Source organism: Podarcis vaucheri, assembly GCF_965113315.1.
Source record: "Podarcis vaucheri genome assembly, chromosome: Z".
Classification (NCBI taxonomy): Eukaryota; Metazoa; Chordata; class Lepidosauria; order Squamata; family Lacertidae; genus Podarcis; species Podarcis vaucheri.
Window position 1 is genome coordinate 48,995,620 of NC_138758.1, and position 14,090 is coordinate 49,009,709.

The 14,090-nt window shown below is 46.5% G+C and overlaps 1 protein-coding gene and 1 long non-coding RNA gene across 3 annotated transcripts in view; one reads left to right on the plus strand and one right to left on the minus strand.

The window, feature by feature from the left end:
* The window catches only part of SLC27A4 (solute carrier family 27 member 4), a 44,607-nt gene that overhangs the window by 19,760 nt on the left and 10,757 nt on the right, over nt 1–14,090 (minus strand). For both annotated transcript variants that reach the window (XM_082208909.1, XM_082208910.1), the window contains exons 4-10: nt 9,939–10,333; nt 9,132–9,290; nt 7,114–7,183; nt 6,266–6,357; nt 5,581–5,690; nt 4,578–4,787; nt 3,935–4,061 (exon numbers count right to left, since the gene is read on the minus strand). In XM_082208909.1, the coding sequence (XP_082065035.1) occupies nt 3,935–4,061; nt 4,578–4,787; nt 5,581–5,690; nt 6,266–6,357; nt 7,114–7,183; nt 9,132–9,290; nt 9,939–10,333 (1,163 nt within the window). The remainder of the gene's footprint in view (nt 1–3,934; nt 4,062–4,577; nt 4,788–5,580; nt 5,691–6,265; nt 6,358–7,113; nt 7,184–9,131; nt 9,291–9,938; nt 10,334–14,090) is intronic.
* LOC309524422 overlaps nt 6,597–14,090 on the plus strand; it is a 59,532-nt gene continuing 52,038 nt past the window's right edge. Inside the window, exon 1 of the long non-coding RNA XR_014215908.1 lies at nt 6,597–6,928. This is a non-coding gene — a long non-coding RNA (uncharacterized lncRNA). The remainder of the gene's footprint in view (nt 6,929–14,090) is intronic.

Here is a 14,090-nt window from a genome sequence, read left to right on the forward strand (position 1 = left end):
AACTTACCACGCCTCGGGCTGGTGTCTCCAGTGCCAATTGTGTGGCGGGCCGGAAGGCAGGGGAGCGCATGCCCATACGCGTGCACACACGCTATTTCCGGCGCACTTCCAAGTTGGAGGAGCACCGGAAATAACTTGTGCATATGTGCACGGGCCTCCTCCGACCCAGATGTGCACCGGAAATAACGCTTGTGCATGCGCACCAGCTATTTCCGCTGCTCCTCCGACCTGGAAGTGGGCACCTGTGCAGTGCAGTGCTGGTAAGAGCAGGCGGTGGCAGTGGGAGGCGGGGGTCGCCGCGGGCCAGATGAACGAGTCCCTCAGGCCTTATCTGGCCCGCAGACCTTAGTTTGGGGACCCCTGACTTATGCAGATTACTCTAGCCATTTCCTTCTCTATGGTCTGCGTCCTCTCTCTTGGAATCAACTCTTATCAGTTTAACAGTATAGTGCTGCTTTAATATCCATTTATTTTCTCCCCCCCCGCCAAATTGCATTAGGGAGGCAATCATAACTGGAAATGCAGCAAAAATAAAAGACCATGGCATAGCTCAGTGAGTAAAGCATGAGACTCTTAATCTCAGGGTTAAGATTGGGCAAAAAGATTACTGCTTTGCAGGGGGTTGGACTAGATGACCCTTGTTCTCCCTTCCAACTCTACAATTCTATGATTCTATGAAAGGGGAAGAGGCTGTATTTGATCCTTTCCCTCATACTTTGGTCCAAATTAAAATGATTCCATCACCACATTGGGAGCTGGGAAGAGAGGGACAACCTATCTGGCTACAGAACATTATTTCGATTAGAGCCACGAAGATCTGTACTGGGCATGTGTGCTCATACACAAACACAAACACACAGTCATCAGAAGTGCTGGAAACATCTTTCTTTAAAAGGATTTCCAAGCTTTGAATTAGATCAGTTGATGAGTAGATGACTCAACTAACAGCAAAATCCTCTGTATGTTCACTCAGAATTAAGACATAAAATCATGACGGATTAAAACAGCCTTAAAGCTGTTAAAGTTTCAGCTGCTTAAGGATAAAAGTACTTTGCTGATAATCACTCATTGTTCCCCAGAAAGAATCTAGTGCCTAGATTGTAGAATCTTCATTTATAAAGTTTATCAGTGCCTGGCTAACCACAAGGCACTCAGGAGCTAATGTGGCAGGGGGAAAACAGGTTTCCCTCTTCCTATGCAGTGCTAGAGTGCCCTCTAGTGTAAAGGTGGACAAAGGTAAAGGTAAAGGGACTCCTGACCATTAGGTCCAGTCGTGGCCGACTCTGGGGTTGCGGCGCTCATCTTGCTTTACTGGCCAAGGGAGCCGGCATACAGCTTCCGGGTCACGTGGCCAGCATGACTAAGCCACTTCTGGTGAACCAGAGCAGTGCACGGAAACGCCGTTTACCTTCCCGCTGGAGCGGTACCTATTTATCTACTTGCACTTTGACGTGCTTTCGAGTTGCTAGGTTAGCAGGAGCAAGGACCGAACAATGGGAGCTCACCCCGTCGCGGGGATTCAAACCACCATCCTTCTGATCGGCAAATCCTAGGCTCTGTGGTTTAACCCACAGCGACAAACTTCAGACTAAATTGTATGTCTATATACAGTGGTACCTCTGGTTGAGAACGGGATCCGTTCCAGAGGCCTGTTTGTAACATGAAAAGAGCACAAACCAGAAGCGCTGTATCTGCGCAGGTGCGCGGCACGATTTAGCGCTTCTGCGCATGCACGAGTGGCAAAACCCGGAAGTAACCTTTTCTGGTACTTCCGGGTCGCTGCAGGATGTAACCTGAAGGAACGTAACATGAAGCCAACGTAACATGAAGTATGACTGTACCGTATTTTCCTGTGTATAACACGCTTCTGTGTATAAGATGCCCCCTATTTTTGGGGACACAAATTTAAGAAAACGGGGGAGATCACCCCCACCCATTGTTGTCACCCTCACACTATCCGTGTATAAGCCGAGCCCCATTTTTAAACTTTATTTTACAGTATTTTACAGTCTCATATATACTGAAAAGTATAAGATGGTAACATTTATGAAGCTGGCTGCTTTTCAGAAGGCCATTGCTAGGATTAATGGATATACAGTCATATCTCATGTTACGTTTGCTTCAGGTTGAGTGTTTTCAGGTTGCATCCTGCGGCAACCCGGAAGTACCGAAAAGGGTTACTTCCGGGTTTCGTTGCTCGCGCATGCGCAGACATGCAAAATGCCATCACGCACATGCACAGAAGCGGCAAATCGCAGCACACACAGATGGCAGATGCAGGTTGCGTTCTGCTCATGTTGAGAACGGGCCTCCGGAACGGATCCCATTCACAACCAGAGGAACCACTGTAACACTAAACTGTGGTTAATCTCAAATAGAAACAGAAGCTTCCAGTCTTCTCTTTGTGGCCATGCTGTCACTCATATTGCAACGCTAAACTTAGGCTTAGCTTAATTGTGTGTGAACCAGGCCCCTGAATCCCAGGAATTTTAAGTGAAGTGTCATTCAAGGTGCTCTCTCTCTTAGGGGAGAGCTTGAGTTGCCTGTAGCTTAAGAATCATGGTCATCAGCCCAGAAAGAGGACAATGGACAGAGGAGGACAGATCTCTGTCTCTCTGACAGGGTCTTCTCCTAGCTCCTGGGGGCCACTGCTCCATCTAAAGACCTGCAGGAACCCACAGTAGTCCAAAAGTTGATTGACGTGCTCCACTTCAGGGATGAATCACCTGCCACCTCCACTCATCAAAACCCCCTGTGACATTTCTCCAATGAAAATAGGGACATTCCATTCCATAATGATAATTTTACTATTTATACCCCACACATGTTCCTGGGTTGCCCCAGCCACTCTGGGCAGCTTCCAACATATATAAAAACATAACAAAACATTAAACATTAAGAAAATAACTTCCCTACACAGGATTTCCTTCAGGTGGCTCAGGGATTCATTTACCAATGAAAATGTTCCTGGAAAATAGGGACACTTGGAGGGTCTACTGCAAGGGTAGGCAAACTAAGGCCCAGGGGCCGGATGTGGCCCAATCGCCTTCTCAATCCGGCCTCCGGGAATCAACGTGTTTTTACATGAGTAGAATGTGTCCTTTTATTTAAAATGCATCTCTGGGTTATTTGTGGGGCATAGGAATTCCTTCATTCCCCCCCCAAAAAAAAATATAGTCCGGCCCCCCACATGGTCTGAGGGACAGTGGACTGGCCCACAGCTGAAAAAGGTTGCTGACCCCTGGTCTGCTGTGACCTAAAGATGGGCTTTTCTCAGTTTCTATTTTTTTCCAAACTTAAGTTCAGTTCTCTACATTTCCACACTAGTCTTCAATTAATAAATAATAATAATAATAATAATAATAATAATAATAATAATTAGTAATAATAATAATAATAATAAATAATAATAATAATAATAATAATAATAATAATAATAATAATAATAATAATAAATTTATTTATACCCCACCCTCCCCAGCCATAATAATATTCCTGTTTATGACCTCCGGGGTTTTGCTAAAAGCATTCCTCCTGGCTTCCTATTTTATTTACTCTGAACTACATATGCATGCTCAAGTAGGAAATAGTTTCTTTGTTGTCAAAAGAATTTCTTCTGATCTGACTTTTCCCACATGGTTTTTTTTGAAAAGCTCAGAGGAAATCTGATTGGTTCTTACGAACACTGTGTAAAAAGTTCTTTTGTAAATAAAACGACCTGGGTCGAAGAGTGGAGAGGATTATTACTGGCACCTCCTCCCAGAGTCTTACTGGTCAAGCTTCATGTGTATTCTATTAATCAGAGTCCAATCCTTCCTTGCTTTGGGAACACAACAACGTGGAAGTCAGGAACACAGTGCTCCAGCCCTGCTGTTCTCTCCCTCCTATTCTCATTCAAGGATTACACAGCTGCTTTCCACCCATCCAGCCTCACCTGGCTTGCACCGTATACAGAGCCCGTCAGGTCCCCGGATCAGCTCCATAGTTTCCTCATTCACTCGGACTAGGTTGATGGGGTAAATGTTGGGAAGGATCCTGCTATTGAAGCCACAAGCCCCCAGCTGCAGAGGAGAAAATTTTGGAGGTCACCACGGAAGCAAAGTGAAATATACTCAGAGTCGCAAAGTGATTTCATGCTCTTTATTCAGCTCATAGTGGTGAGGAGGAATGAATGAAAGTCCCCTCAAAGTATCTGCTTTATATACATTATTTACACAATGGGCTGCACATGATTGGTTAATTCTGGAATTCTACTGTAAGCCAATCAGGTTGTGGATTCACTTATATCTGGAGCATGATTGGGTGGTTCCTGCCAACCAATCATACTGCTGCATTGTTCTTGGACCAATCAGACTGCTGCATTCTGAATCCTATTGTTCTAGGACCAATCAGACTGCTGCAATTTGGATCCTATTGTTCTAGGACCAATCAGACTGCTGCAGTTTGGATCCTATTCAACTCAGTACATAACACAAAGGGATGAAGGGCAGGAGGTCTGGGGCCCAGGGCCAAAAGCCAGGGCTCAGGCACTCTGGGCAAACACCGAGCAACGCCTTCAGCAAGAAGGCAGCCCTTACCTTGTTGTCAAAGTTGCCCACACTGCAGTTGCACTCGGTGGCTCCGTAAAACTCGGCTATCTGGGGGATGCCAAAGCGCTCAGTGAACTCCTTCCAGATGGAAGCCCGAAGGCCATTGCCCAAAGCCATACGGACCCGATGTTTCCTCTCCGCCTCTTGAGATGGTTGGTTCAACAGGTACCGACATATCTCCCCAATGTACTGTACGATCTGATGGCAGCAGCAGAGGAAGAAGTAGTCAGGGACAAAATGAGATGAATGGCACGAGGTGACCTACATGTGGCAGCTATGCAGTCTTCTACCTTGGAAATGATAGCCTTGATTCTCACTTGGGCCCCTGACAAATCTGTACCCTGTCCCTCCTCTCAAAGAGTTAACGTTTTGGTTCATGTCTCTCCCACCTTTTTAGGCGCAGGATGTTAAATGGAATCCGAAATAAGGCGTAGAGAAGGCAACCCCTTAAAAGCCCATAGATCATTTAATCAGCAAGAGCAATGTTTTCATCTGGAGCCTATAGATATGTCATGAAGGTGCCTGGAGAGCCTCTTGGGGAGAGTGTTCCACAAATAGGAAGCCACCACAGAAAGGGCCCTGTTCTCGTGCTGCCACCTTCCAGCCTTGGCATTATTTGTCTGCATGAGATGAAGAATCTCCAACTCGACATCCACCTTACAGGTTCTTGGTGTTCCAGCTACTGAGCCAATCCCCTGACTCTTAAGATGCTTTGGAAATGTACTGCTATGTGTTTGCCTTTGGGAGGAATTTGTTGCTTTGTCTGGTGTTTTGTTGTTTGTTATATAAAAATACACACACATGCATTTTTATGATGTTTATGATGATGATGAGGAGGAGGAGGAGGTTGGCATTCTTTAGTTGTGAAACCTGCAGTGCAGGGGGTAGGACTAGATCACTAGACCCCCTTTGGGTGTCCCTTCCAACTCTACAATACTATGGGTCTCCTCTTTGCCCCACCCACACAGCCATGGTCTCAGCCCTGCCTCACCGTACAGTTGTATTTCACACAGTCTTCCCAGAAGTTAGAAGCTGAGAATTTCTTCCTGATCACGACCGTCATCCCATGCAGGACGCATTGGCCAACCCCAACAATGTTACCTAGAAGGGAAGTGTGAGAGGTAAACCCATTTTAGCCAGCAGGAAATCTGGAACTGAAATGGTGACTGGCCAGCTTATGAGAAGCAAGACTTTGCTGTTCTCGGTTTGGCTCAGACCCAATCTACACAAGACCCCAGGGCATGATCCTGGGAAGGGAAGAATCCAGCTTGCCAAGTCAGTGCCTGGGTGGGAGAAATCACCTGGGCATGGCATGTAGAGAATCATGTTTAGTGGGTCCCTCCAGAACCCTGGAACTTCCTTCCTCTAAATAATAACAAGTGTACAGAATGGTGGGTAGGACACAGATTCTGAATGCAGAAGGTCCCAAGATAAAGTCCTAGCACCTTTGGGTGGGGCTGGCAAAGGCTCTTGTCTGAAATGCTGCTGTTGCTGCTCTTGAATGGACAAACAGTTTGACTCTGTGTGACGCAGCATCCTGTGTTTCTATAAATTCCCTTCATTTCAGTTGGACGTTTTATTCATGGTTCACCAACAATATGGCCATCATAAAAGTGAAGCAGATGGATCAAAGGTAAGTTTGGAAAAGACCGAAAGGTTAAAGGTGATGGTGTTACCTGCTGCATGGTATAAGGGGAGGCAGTCATAGACCACATCGTCCTCTCGCATGCGGAAGCCGTTGAAAACCAGGGCTGCCATCCGGAAATACCTGGATTGGGAGACCAGAGAGAGAGAGATTAGTATTTGTCTGGAAACCAAGCCTTATGAGGAACAGCTAAGGGAGTTGAGTATGTTTAGCCTGGAGAAGAGGAAATAGGATAGCTACTTTCAATTGCCTCAGGTTTCAGGAGTTTGGGGGGGGGGGTAGGACCGTGAGGTATGGGCACCACACAGCCTGCCCTGTGCACCCTAAGCTTAAAGGTAAAGGTACCCCTGCCCGTAGGGCCAGTCTTGACAGACTCTAGGGTTGTGCGCTCATCTCACTCTAGAGGCCGGGAGCCAGCGCTGTCCGCAGACACTTCCGGGTCACGTGGCCAGCGTGACGAAAGTGCTCCGGCGAACCGGCACCAGAGCAGCACACGGAAACGCCGTTTACCTTCCCACTATAAAGCGGTACCTATTTATCTACTTGCACCCGGGGGTGCTTTCAAACTGCTAGGTGGGCAGGAGCTGGGACCGAACGACGGGAGCTCACCCCGCCGCGGAGATTCGAACCGCCGACCATGCGATTGGCAAGTCCTAGGCGCTGAGGTTTTACCCACAGCGCCACCCGCGTCCCTGTACCCTAAGCTTACTTCTGAGTAAATATGCACAGTATGGGGCTTCTATGCTTTCAACCTGCTGTTTTGGATTTGGGTTTATAATAAACTTAGTCCTGTTTTTTTCAAGGAGTAACACAAAACATAATTGACTGGGAGTCTCCTCACCCCCACCAGACAGAGCGATCTCTTATGATTTTGCTCACCTGCAATGGACAATGATTGCAGCTTTGGGCAGCCCCGTTGTGCCTGAAGTGTAGATGTAGAACAATCTATCTGCAAGGCAAAAGGATGTTGAAAGCTTCAGGGTCACCTTTGCTATCTAGTGGCATTGGTGTTCCGTGAAAAAGCAGAACTTCAGTGCTAGCGCACCTGGCTTTATTCTGTGGCAGGGAACCCTTTTTCCTGACAGAGGCCACATTCCCTTGGGGATGGTCTGCCAGGGGCCACAGGCCAGCTTTGGGCTGGACTGGTGCCAGTGGTGGGCAGGCCAGCCATAGGGTGGGCAGAGCACCCCTTTACTGTATTTCTGCCACCCTCTTTCCCGCCAGTTGCTTCTCCTCACCACCCACATGAAATTTGCAGGCTGCAGGTTCCCAAGCCCTGTTTTTAAAGAGCCTAATTACCAGCCAAAATTAGACAGGCACTCAGTGTTATGATCTTTAGGTGCCTGCCTACTGAAGATGCTTCTGTTTAAGAAGTCTTTCCCTGAGTTGTGACACAGTCATTCATGAAACAAACTGCTGTGAAGCAGTTTATAAATTTGCAAAACATTGGTCCATCCATCTCAGTACTACCTCCCCCAGAACTGCCTGGAAGTGATAGAGATGAAACCTGCTTCACCAACCCCAACAACAACAACAACAACAACAATTTATTATTTATACCCCACCCGTCTGGTTGGGTTTCCCCATATGAATAACAAGCTGTTTTGCTGTGCCGACTTAAACTGAACACTGAGGTGAACAGCTGTGTGTGTCAAGCTGAACTTATTATATGGTTTATCTCTGTAGATCACAGCACAAGTATAAAGGCTGACATACTAACTTAAATATGACATGAGATTCTCCATCATGAACCTTGCTTGACCTCAGTATAAGCCTGATACTAGTCTCAATTCAAAAAGTGACCTGAAGCCATTCAGGCATATCCTGAGTTCCTCACACCTTGTAAAGGTCAACACATGTAAATCAAGCTGCCAGCAAAGTCTACTCAAACTCCTGGTAATGGAAAGGCAGGGAGCAGACAAAAGATAGCCAGTTCAGTCACAACTCACTAGGATGATTTTTATTCAAACACGTTTTGCAAGATGGGGAGGTGAGATGCAGGCAGGAAATCCTGGGATAAATTTAAAAGCACAATAAATCTAGCTGCTTATGTTACTAGTGTAAGCCCTGCTACCAAAATTGCCGTGCTCACTTCTGTAGGCTTTTGAGGCAGTGGAAGACAGAAGTGCCTGGCGTGCTCTGGTCCATGGGGTCACGAAGAGTCGGACACGACTAAACGACTAAACAACAACAAAAAGAGATTCTTCCACTCTTTAGGTGTTTGTGTATGGAAGGATTTGCTGTCTGCTTAAATTGTAATTTTACTGTCTGAAACAGAATTCATGCATGCCGTCATTTTCATTTCATATAATAAACCAAGCTTTCTTTGTTAATGTGTCTCTCAAGAATCCTACTGTAAAGCTGTTTGTTTGCCTCTAAGAATTACTGGGCTGCCCGTCTGGTCTTTAGGATAGCTTGTCCAGAATAAAATTATCGGGTGTCAGGAGTTTTATTCAGGCAAGAATAGAGACAAGCATATATTCATGAATGGACAAATGCCATAACTCTAGCAAAATATTCCAAACTTCTTGTTGGTGTGTTCGTATGAATATACATTGCAGAACACGCATGTGACTTCAGACACATCCTGAAGCAGTGACTTGGGGTTTGGTCTTTCTTTTTCACAGTTAGCTCCTGAGTAATATAATAATAGTAATAGTGGTAATAAATAATAATAATAATAATAATAATAATAATAATAATAATAATAATAATAATTTGTTATTTTTATTTATACCCCAATTGAATATTAAAAACACAATACAGCATTAAACATTAAAAACTTCCCTAAACAGGGCTGCCTGTTAAGGCAAAAGAGTAGGCAAAAGAGACTGAAAAGGTGGTAGCAATTTCATAGAAACAATGAGAAATGGTTCCTACCCACTGCCTGTGCCTACCTAGGAATCCCTTGTCTGGGGGAGTTGGTGACCGACGAGATGCTTTTTCAATCAAAGGGTCCAGATGTTCTGAGCCTGACAGCATGCCTTCTGCTTTCCAGTCGCCAGAACAGAAGAGGTGAATGGACTTCCCAAGAGAAGGCTGTACTTCCCGCAAGGCTAGAAAGGGAGAACAGGTGTTAGAAGCAAAAGCACAGAGAACACACCTTCTCTGCCACAGTGGCCCATGAATCTACAGCTGCAGGTCTTCACAGTGGTTCATATTCTACGCCAGGGATGGGGAAACTGTGGAAGTCATGAGTCCAGCAACATCTGGAGGTCTTGGCTCAAAAAAATGTGCAGTGTGAATATTTTAGGACAAATAAGTGCATCAAAGAGTATTTTAAATATGTGCAATCATATGTTTGAATCCTCATCTGTTCTTTATGGGCTCTGCTTTAGCAGGTTTCTGACCATATAATAAATGACTGGTGGCTTGTATAGCTATGCTTAGAAATGTGTATGCCAATACAGAATGCATATTTCTGTGCAGACTCTTTAAAAAATATATCTAAGATTAATGCAGAAAGGGGAAAGAATGGGCTTATGAATAGACACATGTGGCTTTGACATGAACCAGAAATAGAGGAGCTGGACTCCATTATCCCTGAACACTGGTCATGCTGGCCTGGGGCTGATGGGTGTTGGAGTCCAACAAAAGCTGGAAGGGCGTAGGTCCCTTAGTCTCTTTTTCAAATAAATACACCTGCTCTTCTGCCTGCTTTCTGCTCTGCTTCTACCCCTGGATTCCCTCCCACCTCCTCTCACCATCAGCCAACTCGCTTCCAAACACGACGGCCTTTGAGTGCGAGATGTTGATGCAGTGAAGGAGCGACTCCTGCCGCACGTGAGAGTTGAGGAGAGCAGCCTCCACACCGATCTTGGCCATGCCCAGCCAGAGACCAACATACTGGTTGCGGGACTCCATGAACAGGGCGATGACATCCCCAGAGCGGAAGCCTCTTTCATACAGGAAGTTGGCCACCTGGTTGGAATAGTTATCCAGGTCTTGGAAGGTCCACGTCTCGCCTGTCCCCTGGAAAATCAGGGCTGCTTTTCCTGGATGCTTGCGTGCTGCCTGTTGGAAGAGCTTTGGGACTGTGTACTTGTGCTTCACATACCACCAAACCTTCAACCGAGTCAAGAGGACAACATATCCAGTCCTGGCAAGGAGAAGAAGGCATAAGTAAGGTTTCCTCCAGGAGACAGAATCATAGAGGTGTAGAGTTGGATGGGAATCATAGCTAAAGAATCCCTGACAGGTGGCCACCCAACCTACGCTTTATAAAATATACAATGAAAGAGAGTCCATCACCTTCTGAGGGAGTCTGTTCCACTACTGAATGGCTCTCACCCTCAGAAAGTTCTCCTTCCTTGTAATTGAAATTCATTGGTTTGGGCCCTAGCCTCTGGAGCAGCAAAAAGCAGCCTTTCAGGTATTTGAAGATGGCTCTCATATCTCCTCTCAGGCTCCTCCAACCTAAACATACCCACCTCCCTCAACCACTCCTCATAAGGCTAGGTTTTCAAGCCCTTTATCAATACAGTGGAACCTCATATTACAGACGCTTCAGGTTACAAACTCCGCTAACCCAGAAATAGTACCTTGAGTTAAGAACTTTGCTTCAGGATGAGAACAGAAATTGTGCCGGCATGGCGCAGCGGCAGCGGGAGGCCCCATTAGCTAAAGTGGCACCTCAGGTTAAGAACGGTTTCAGGTTAAGAATGTACCTTCAGAACGAATTAAGTTCTTAACCCGAGGTACCACTGTAATCTTGTTTGCCGTCCTCTGCACACCTTCCGGATTGTCAATATCCTTCTTCAACTGTGGTGCCCAGAGCTGGACACAGGACTGCAGGTAGGGCCTGGCCATCCCAAGGGAATGGAGAGGAACCACCCACCCACTCGTCTTCATTGAAACACTCTTAATAGTATGGCAATCTAATGCTGCTGCATCTCCCTCAAGCCTGTAGGTGTGTTCAGCTGAACAAGGACATGGATATGTTCCATGCAAGAGGGTTTCGCAAGCATCCCAGGCTCAGAACCCCTCCTAAACTCGCCCTTATTGCAAAGCCCCACCTACACACCCAGCCCTCTGCCTCCTCAGCACTCAGTCACAGAATTTTCACATGGGGCTACCTATAGGCACAGGAAAGATGCCTTATATCAGATGACAACATCCAGCCGAGCTCCAGGGCTGGGGGTGGGGGCTCTCTCATCACCTGCGACATGGTGATGGCACAGGGGACTGAACCTGGGACCTTCCACATGCAAACCAGGTGCTCCACTGCTGAGCTACAGCCCTCCCCAAACAGGAACACAGGAAGCTGCTAGTACAAGTCAAAATATTGGCCCACCTAGTTCAGTATTGTCTACACAGACCGGCAGTGGCTCTTCAAGATTTCAGGCAGGGATCTCTGCCAGGCCTACGTGGAAATGCCATCAGGGACTGAACCTCGGACATTCCGCTTGCAAAGCAGATGCTCTGTCACAGAACTAAGGTCCCTTGCCATTAATATATTAGTGCTCCCCACTGGCAAATTGAACTCTATCTCCCTAGCTGCCTGCCAATACTATGAAGCCAGCCTGCTTGTATTTTTATTATATTATATTTGTATACCAGGGACGCGGGTGGCGCTGTAGGTTAAACCACAGAGCCTAGGACTTGCCGATCAGAAGGTTGGCGGTTCAAATCCCCGTGACGGGGTGAGCTCCTGTCGCTCAGTCCCAGTTCCTGCCAACCTAGCAGTTCGAAAGCACGTCAAAGTGCAAGTAGATAAATAGGTACAGCTTTGGCAGGAAGGTAAACAGTGTTTCCATGCGCTACTCTAGTTCGCCAGAAGCGGCTTAGTCCTGCTGGCCACATGACCCAGAAGCTGTACACCGGCTCCCTTGGCCAATAAAGTGAGATGAGCGCCGCAACCCCAGAGCTGGCCACAACTGGACCTAATGGTCAGGGGTCCCTTTACCTTTACCTATATTTGTATACCACCTTTTCCTTCAAGGAACTCAAGGTGGTGTGCATGGTTCTCAGCTTCCCATTTTTATCTTCTCAACAAACCTCTGAGGTAGTTTAGCCTGAGGGGCAGTGGGTGGCCCAAGGATACGCAATGAGTTTTATTGCTGATTGGGGATTTGAACCCTGGTCTCCCAGGTCAAATTCCAACATTCTAACAATTACCCTACCCTGGCTCTAAGCAAGGATCTGTTGAGTGGGACCCCTAATATAACACCAGCACTAGAAGACTGTATCTGCAGTTCTGCAACTAGCTTTGGATGCCACATTTTAAGAAGGACGTTGATAAGCTGGAGTGTGCCCACAGGCGAGCAACCAAGTTGGTGAGGTGTCCGGAAACTAAGCCCTACTGTTGAAAAAGCTGGGAATGTTTAGCCCAGAGAAGAAAATACGCAGTGGAGACATGATAGCCATCTTATAATACCTGAAGGCTGTCCTGCAAATGACAGAGGAGACTCACTCTGTGTTACATCAGAGGACAGGAATAGAACCCTGTGGTGGAAATGGCAGGGAGCAGGTTCTGGCTAAACTTTAGGAGAAACTTGTTGACACAAGGGCTGTTTGGCTGTGGAAATGTCTATCTTGGAAAGTGGTGAGCTCTCCTTTCATGGAGATATTTGAGGAGAGGCTGGATGACCATCTGTCAAGGAAACCTCAGGAAGGAAGAGTCCTCTTGTGCTTGCAGGCTTCCCACAGATATCTGGTTGTCCACTGCCTGTGAGAACAGGATGCTGTACTTGAAGGGTCACTGGTCTGATCCAGCAGGCGCTTTTGATGTTCTTACGTTCATCTAACAAAAAGGAGGATTTCTCTTATTGAGTTTCAAGGACCTTTCCTCCTCTCTTGTAGGGTTTCTTAGACCAGGGATGGTGAGAGGTGATTGCAACACTCCCACACCCTGAAAGGAGCCATGCTTGATTATCCTCTGTGTGTGTGTGTGTGTGGGTGTGTGTGTTCCCTTCAAAAACCAGTTTTGCCTGAACAAAGGCAGTTTCTTGGCATCAGACCAGGCAAAGTCATAGACTAGAAAGCTTGGCTGTTTGTAATTTCTTAGGCACGTCTGAAGTCCAAAGTGCAGTCTGGCATGGAACAGTACTTCAAAGGAGATTTAGCAATGTTATCACAAATGAGCAGCAACATTTTATTCCAAGCAGAGACTCTTTCAACATCGTCCCTCACATTACACCAGGGCTGCCAATTTTGGGGGGCCTGTAGGAACTTTTGGAATTCTGAGAGTGCTGTGGACACTGCCCCTGCCCTTTGGTCAATCCCTGGCCCCAGCACAAACAGAAGAAGGGCACACATACAGTCTTTCCATGGGGTCTGCGTAAAAGTTACATACAGAATATTAAAACAATGGAGTCTCTTGAATTGTCATCTTTTTGCTTTGGGTCCCAGCCAAACTACCATCAAATAAGGCTTACACTGGTAGGCTGCACAGAAAAATAATCACAGATCTGGTGCTTGCCAGTAGCACAAAAGTATTGATCCAAGGCATAGATCCTCATGGATCTTAATAATTCAGTAGGCACATTTGAATGAAAGAAAGCCTTTTCAGTTCCTTCTAGGCTCTCTGTGAAAGTGACACAGGTCTCTGCTTTTTAGTGAATCTGAAAACACCTTGGAGAGCCTTATCAGTTTCACCAGTGTTGGGAAAACCTCTTCCACTAGCTCACTCTCCCTGACACCACTGCTTCTGCTGCTCCAAGGAGAGGTGTGAGAAGCTTACTTCCAAAGGGTGTATTGGCCCATCAGTGTGGATTATGGGTAGGCAAACTAAGGCCCAGGGGCCAGATCTGGCCCAATTGCCTTCTAAATCCGGCCCGTGGATGGTCCGGGAATCAGCGTGTTTTTACATTAGTAGAATGCGTCCTTTTATTTAAAATGAATCTCTGGCTTATTTG